Source organism: Bubalus bubalis, chromosome 20 (assembly GCF_019923935.1).
Source record: "Bubalus bubalis isolate 160015118507 breed Murrah chromosome 20, NDDB_SH_1, whole genome shotgun sequence".
Classification (NCBI taxonomy): Eukaryota; Metazoa; Chordata; class Mammalia; order Artiodactyla; family Bovidae; genus Bubalus; species Bubalus bubalis.
This window is the reverse complement of record NC_059176.1, coordinates 45,346,962-45,354,752: the sequence shown is the minus strand read 5'-3', so window position 1 is coordinate 45,354,752 and position 7,791 is coordinate 45,346,962. Positions and strand designations below refer to the sequence as shown.

At 42.1% G+C, this 7,791-nt stretch overlaps 1 protein-coding gene across 1 annotated transcript; it reads left to right on the top strand.

Moving 5' to 3' along the window:
* Positions 1–5,690: 5,690 nt before the first annotated feature.
* LOC102392412 (protein C1orf43 homolog) lies at positions 5,691–7,165 on the top strand. Its single transcript, XM_044932875.1, has one exon. The coding sequence runs from the start codon at positions 5,729–5,731 to the stop codon at positions 6,542–6,544; it is 816 nt and encodes a 271-aa protein (XP_044788810.1). The 5' UTR covers positions 5,691–5,728; the 3' UTR covers positions 6,545–7,165.
* Positions 7,166–7,791: the final 626 nt, after the last annotated feature.

Sequence of the window (7,791 nt, the reverse complement as noted above, 5' to 3'; positions counted from 1 at the left end):
GAAGCAGGGAAAGCAAATATTTAGTTCTCCTTTCTTCTATAGCCAGGCTTCCCTGGTGGCTCATAAAGAATCTGCCTGCAATGCTGGAGACCCAGGTTCAATCCCTGGGTCTTGAAGATCCCCTGGAGAAGGGAGTGGCAACCCACTCCAGTATCCATGCCTGGAGAATTCCACGGACAGAGGAGCCTGGCGGGTAACAATCCATAGGGTTACAAAGAGTCAGAACTGATCGACCTAACACTTCCACTTCCTCTATAGTCAGTAGTAAAGAATTCACCTGCCAATGTAGGAGATGTGGGTTTGATCCCTGGATAGGGAATATCCCCTGGAGAAGGAAATGACAACTCACTCCAGTATTCTTGCCTGGGAAATTCTATGAAAAGAGGAGCCTGGCAGGCTACAGTCCATGGGGTTGCAAAGAGTCTCAGACACAACTTAGCAACTAAACAAAAACATAGGGGAAGTGGCAACAAAGGAGTTTGGAACTTCCTATGGAGTTAGTCAAGTGGCAGTAGTTTCAAGAACAGACTCACAGATAGAAAACAAGCTTAGGGAAAGAGGGTAGGAGGAATAAATTAAGAACCTGGAATTAACAGATACACACCACTGTATATAAAAGAGATAAACAAGGACCTATTGTATAGCACAGGGAACTACATTGAATACTTTATAATAACCTATAATGGAAAAGAATATGAAAAAAGACAGCAAAATACAAAAATGGCCAACATAACACCCCTTTTACTATTAGAAATAAACTTTTCATCAGCCATATTCCAGAGTAAAAACAACAACCTAATCAGATATACTGAAAGAGAAAAAGCCAAATTTTATTTTTAAAAAAAGTATCTGATGCATGGATTCTTATATGAGTCAATACGTACTGTTAATAAATAAAATTAAAATGATCTGTCTTTAAATATTATTTAGTCCAATTAAATCTCATCAATTTAAATTTTCTCCTTTAATCTGTTTTATCATTCATGATCATATCAATATTTGTATATAAATCACAGGTAATAAATATGTGTTGGGGTTGCAGTGTATCTATTTTATTCTGGTAGTGGTTTCGCCATCAAAAATGTTTGGAGAAGGACTTCCCTGGTGGCCCAGTGGATAAGAATCCATTGCCAATGCAAGGGACACCAGTTCAATCCTCGATCAGGGAGAATTCCACATGCCATGGAGCAACTAAGCCCATGCCACAACTACTGAAGCTCGTGCACCTACAGCCTGTGCTCTGCAACAAGAGAAGCCAGTGCAATGGGAAGCCAGTGCGCCAGAATGAAGAGTAGACCCTTCTTGCTGCAACTAGAGAAAGCCAGCTCCCAAAAACGAAGACCCAGGGCAGACAAAAGAAAAAAAAAAATGGAGAAGACTGCCCCTTGCAATGAACTTTGATGTCTCTGATACTTCTCAGATCAGTAGGTTCTTGGTCATTAACTACATAACTCACTCAAGCTATTGTACCTGGAAAAGGAATTTATCAGAAGATGTTAAGTGGCTCACAAAACCTTTAGGGGAACCAGACAGCAAGTCAGGTTTGGAGGCTCTGCAGCCAGGAGCAATGCTTGCCTATCCACACGGGTGATTCACCCAGCAGAGACCTCTCTTCTACCACTGCAGACCACATACCAGCTGGGACCTCAGTCACTGGTTCTGGATGCCCTGAAATTCTGCCACACTGCACCTAAGGCCAGGAATCCACAAAGTGCCTGCTTCCTCCCAGGTTCTCTTACGCGCTCTCTCTCTCTTTTTTTTAATAAGTGGATTTTCTCTTTTTTTCTGAATATTTATCTCTTTTTGACTTTGCTGGGTCTTTGCTGCTGCTCAGGCTTTCTTCTAGTTTCAGAGCGCAGGGGCTACCTTCGAGCTGTGGTGCTCAGGCTTCTCACTGCAGTGGTTTCTCTGGTGCAGAGCACCTGCTCTAGGCACTTGAGCTTCAGTAGTTGTGGCACACGGGCTTAGCTGTCCTGTAGCATATGGGATCTTCCCGGACTAGGGATCGAACCCATGTTCCCGGTTGGCAGGCGAATTCTTAACCACTGGACCACCAGGGAAGTCCTGGGCTCTCTTTTGAAACATATAAAGTGTTATGGCCGTTGCAGAGCGTAGAACGCATTCTCTTTGATGGTTGCTTTTGATGAGCTTTGAGGTGGGGAATAGGGGAAGAAAAAGAAATGCCTTTACTTTGCCAATTTTAATAGTAGTTTTCCAATTTGGGTAATTTAAACATGTATTTTCTTCCTCCTTTCTAAATCAATCCAGTCATAAATCTGTGTTATTCTTTTTCCTTCAATTTGTTTATCAATAACACTAGTTCACTTTTATACTTGTGAATATACTACTTTTATCCTTATTAATTCCTTACTCCTGGTTTTCTTCCATTTATTTTCTGTTTTCATAAGTTGAATACTCAATCATTTATTCTTACTCTAGTATAAGAATTTGCTGCTAAGAATTTAATTCTTATCATGGAGGTTTTAAAATATAATGTTATTATTACTTTCTATATAGTGTAATTTTAACTTTTATATCTTCTTTGATCCAAGATATAATAAATTCATATTGTTTTTATTTCCAAGTATTACAAGACTCTTTCTTTCTTTGTTTAACCTTGGGTTATTACTTAATGGTTTTGTCGCATCACAATAAGATTTGGTGTGACCTATTCATTTTCAGCTTTGAGGAATTAATTGAGGTTTTCTGTGTAGCCCAATACACAATTAATTTTTGTAGATGTTCCATAAACATTGGAAAAATTAGACCTAATAGAAGAGTTTTAAATTTCTAGGTGGACCATTAACAATACTTCGTAATTTCTAGTTTTATTCTAAGTTATCATAAAGTATTAGTGTAATAATATTTTCTACTTTATGAAATTTAATATTTCCTTTATGACTTTATACATGATCAGTTTTTCCTAATGATTTTATGTGTGCTTAAGAAGGTGTATTTCCTGCAGTCAGGGTGTAAAAGTTTTACACATGCATAAAATCTGCCCTATTGGTTATATTGTTCGTCTTCATTATGCCTGCTGACTGTGACCATTTGATCTGTCTTGTACTCCTGCTGCTACTGCTGCTGCTAAGTCATTTCAGTCATGTCTGACTCTGTGTGACCCCATAGACGTTAGCCCACCAGGCTCTCCCGCCCCTGGGATTCTCCAGGCAAGAACACTGGAGTGGGTTGCCATTTCCTTCTCCAATGCATGAAAGTGAAAAGTGAAAGGGAAGTCGCTCAGTCGTGTCCGACTCTTAGCAACCCCATGGACTGCAGCCTAACAGGCTCCTCCATCCATGGGATTTTCCAGGCAAGAGTACTGGAGTGGGTGCCATTGCTTATACTCCTAGTGGTATGTTACATCCTCCTACTAGTAGTAGTGTTTTCCTATCTGTGCCTCCTTATAACTCTTGTAATTATAGGTGGTTGGAGGAGGAAATGGCAACCCACTCCAGTGTTCTTGCCTGGAGAATCCCAGGGACGGCGGGGCCTGGTGGGCTGCCGTCTATGGGGTCGCACAGAGTCGGACACGACTGAAGCGACTTAGCAGCAGCAGCAGCAGCCATGTTACTTGGTACATGTGAAATGTTAGTAGCTCAGTCATGTCAACTCTTTGCAACTCCAAAGACTGTAGTCGGCCAGGCTCCTCTGTCCATGGAATTCTCCAGGCAAGAATACTGGAGTGGGTTGCTATTTCCTCTTCCATGGGATCTTCCTGACCCACAGATCAAACCTGGACCTCCTGTATGGCAGGCAGATTCTTTACCACCTGAGCCACTAGGGAAGCCCCACTTGGTGCATACCTGTCTATAATTGTTATATCTTAATTGGGAGGTGTAGTTTATCATCTTTATCTTTTATGTGTAATGCTTTTTGACTTAAATGCTGCTTTGACTGATATCAGGACCACACCTCCAACTTTCTTTTCATTTCCATTTACCTGGTATATTTTGGCCTACTTATTTTATTGTATTTCTTTCTCTATTGGATGTATTCTCTTTGTTCTAATTTTTAAATTATCTTTTGGTATTTAGAGAAGTTTGCCAAGTCACAGAATATTTGTTTAGCTGTTATCCTTATAGTTAGACCTTTTATAATAACTTTATTTTTAATCTTTTATTTATATATTCATTTAACAATAAATATTTATTTTTATACATTGGCTTTGTTAATTATGAAAAGTATCCAGTGACTGCCACCTGTTGCCTAAACAACAATCCATGAACTTAATTCTGTCAACCCCAAAACATATTATTCTTCAACCCTTGACCCTCTTTTGCTTTAGAGCTAAAGTTACATATACAAATGAATTTGAATTTTGTAGTGTTCTCTGTCTTCTAATACTTTTTTTCCACACCAGACATCATTCAGGATCTTACTTCCCCCAACCAGGCATTGAACCTGTGTACCCTGCATAGAGGGTGCAGTGTCTTAACCACTGGACCACCAGGGAAGTTCCTTCTAGGTACAGGTTAGTGGTGGTTTCACTTGTTTTTCCTGTCAGTCTGTATCATCTTTGGAGAAAGTGTGGAAAGACACAAATTTAGGTGACCACCATCATCAGAGCTACCTGGAAGTTCTCCTGAATTTTGAGAACCCAAAACAAAATGCCTCCTCTGAATGCATGTTCTTCTGACTCAGGAGAACTTGACAAGCCACCTTTCAAGTCACCGAATAGAGCTTCTTTGTGTACACATGCGTTTATTCGGATTTGGATGCTCAGAGTTCCATCCATGCCTTGCGTTTGCCCCCAACATTCTTCTTAGATCACCTCATGCATGACTCAGGTGCTGATGGCATTCTTGCAGCATATCCTATGGTAAAGAACTTGTTGCAGTTCAGTGATCAAGCCTCTCAAAGAGAAGCGGGAGGAAGCTAGGGCTGGGGCCCAAGGTCTGTACATGGTTCCTTCTCTATGTCTGATAGAGATTCTGTGCCAGAACCAGGCCCTCACATGTCACTGATAGACCAAAAGATACTAGCTGAGTGTCACCTGTCTGTCCTGTAGCCCACTCTCAGAGTTCCCTCCCATCTTAAAAAAAAAACAAAAAAAAAACTAGGAATTCTTAAATTTAAGAATCCACCAGTTCAACTGCCTTCTTGGCAGTAGAATTGAAAATTAATACTTGGTATTCTTGAGGGTTTCCCAGGTGGCTCAGCAGTAAAGAACCAGCCTGCCAAAGCAGGAAACTTAAGAGACTCAGGTAGGATCCCTAGGTGGGAAGATCTCCTGGAGGAGGAAATGGCAATGCACTCCAGTATTCTTGCCTGGAGAATCCCATGGACAGAGGAGCCTGCTGGGCTACAGTCCATGGGGTTGAAAAAGAGTTAGACACAACTGAGCAACTAAACAACAACCACAAAACTCTCCTTGATCATGTTTGTGACTTTCAGAAATTAATTTTCTATCATGCGATGGTCCTCCTCTGTAGAAAAGAGCTAGGACATTTTCTAGGTGGTTTTTTTTTTTTTTTTTTTGCTTGTTCATTTCCATTGGGATCAAGATAAAAGGAGTAGGTTGCCTTTACTCAACTCACCATTTAGCCCTGAAATCTTATATAAAGATATCACACTTTTACAGTACCATGTAAATTCCAATGTTAAGAAAGAGTACGCCCCATCCGCCATGTTTTCAGGCCCGGTCAGCCTTGGTCTGTCCCCGTAAGGAAATGGCTGGGGAGTTTCAGGAAACCCAGGCGCCGTAGCCTCAGCGGAGCCCGGGCTGATGAGGCAGGGCAGCGGGTTAAACCGGAGCAGTTCCGTGTGGGGTGGGGAGGCCATGGCGTCCGGCAGTAACTGGCTGTCTGGCGTGAATGTCGTGCTGGTGATGGCCTACGGCAGCCTGGTGTTTGTACTGCTATTTATTTTTGTGAAGAGGCAAATCATGCGCTTTGCAATGAAATCCCGAAGGGGACCTCATGTCCCTGTGGGACACAATGCCCCCAAGGACTTAAAAGAGGAGATTGATATCCGACTGTCCAAGGTTCAGGATATCAAGTATGAACCTCAGCTTCTCGCAGATGATGATGCAAGACTGCTACAGCTGGAAACCCAGGGAAATCAAAATTGCTACAACTACCTATACAGGATGAAAGCTCTGGATGCTATCCGTGCCTCTGAGATCCCATTTCATGCTGAAGGCCGACATCCCCATTCCTTAATGGGCAAGAATTTCCGCTCCTACCTGCTAGATCTTCGAAACACTAGTACTCCTTTCAAGGGTGTGCGCAAGGCCCTTATTGATACCCTGCTGGATGGCTATGAGACAGCCCCCTATGGGACAGGGGTCTTTGGCCTGAGTGAGTACCTGCGCTATCAGGAGGCCCTGAGTGAGCTGGCCACAGTGGTCAAAGCACGAAGTGGGAGCTCTCAGCGACAACACCAGTCAGCAGCCAAAGACCTAACCCAGTCTCCTGAAGTCTCCCCAACAACCATCCAGGTGACATACCTCCCCTCCAGTCAGAAGAGTAAACGTGCCAAGCACTTCCTCGAATTGAAGAGCTTTAAGGACAACTATAACACACTGGAGAGTACTCTGTGATGGAGCTGAAGGCCTCTCACTGTTGATGGAGCCAGACAGACTGCAGTGTGCTTGCTGGGTGGCCCTCACTCAGGTCATCTGGTTCAGCCCAGCTCTGGATCAGCTGAAGCCCTGATTGTGTTCAGAGCTCTTAAGATTTCATGCCTAGAGGATCATTCTTCCACCCACTCTTATGGCCAGTTTCAGAACATCAGTTAAGACTTTATTTTCCCTTGGTATCACTTTTCTCTGGAGTTGAATTAGATGTTTTTCTTAATATTTCTGTCAAAGCTTCCTTAAAAATCCTCACTTGGTTTTTTGATCATGGTTCATCTGTCCTTTTCCAGACTATAAATTATCCCAAGGGTGACCAGGCTTGGTGTCCTGTCTTCTGTACACAGTTGAATGGGAGCCATTTGGTTTGAGACATCTAAGAGTTGATTGGTGGAAATGGTATACAGAATGTTGCGGAAATTGGTGGAGGCCATGAGTGCTACCTAGAACAACTTACCCTGGTGCTCCACTTAAACCAGGATGTTACTGGGAACATTAACACAACTTCTCTAACATGCAAGGATCTGCCTTCCACTTTCATTGTATACTGTCATGAATAAATTGAAAAAGGAATGTTTTAACATCTGATATAATCTCATCACTCCTTATTTGTGGGATAGTGTGAAGGAATAGACCAATATCTTGATCTGACTTTATAAACCATTTAATGAACAATTAAAAAATAAAGCATATGATTTATTCCTCAAAAAAAAAAAAGAAAGAGTACATAGTGTCATTCTTTTTTTAATATTTATTTATTTATATATTTGGCTTCTCCAGATCTTAGCTGCAGCATGTGGGATCTAGTTCCCTGACCAAGGATGGAACCTGGGACCCCTGCATTGGGATCTGAGGGTCTTAGCCCCTGGAACACCAGGGAAGTCCACATAGTGTCATTTTTAGTAGATGTCATCAGCTCATTAACTGCCCACCCTGTGTGCTAGACTCCACAGAAGACATAGTTCCTTGAGAAACTTGCAGTCTTGTGCATCAGAAGGATGGATATGTAAGATAAATGATCAATAAATGCCTAGTACAGATACCAAAGGCATTAGCCTTTGATAGAAGTCTAAATCATAGAGGGGAGTTTTGGTGCAGGAGATGAACAGAATTGGGCCCCAAAGGGTGGGAGCACTTAACCAAACAGAAGTTGGGTAAAGGGGAAGATGAGCATAGGTAGTACCTGGGGCATATGTTGTGGTCTGTATGAGGGA

Coding starts and splice junctions, on each gene's coding strand:
- LOC102392412 (XM_044932875.1), top strand. CDS start 5,729: ATGAGGCAGGGCAGCGGGTTAAACCGGAGCAGTTCCGTGTGGGGTGGG.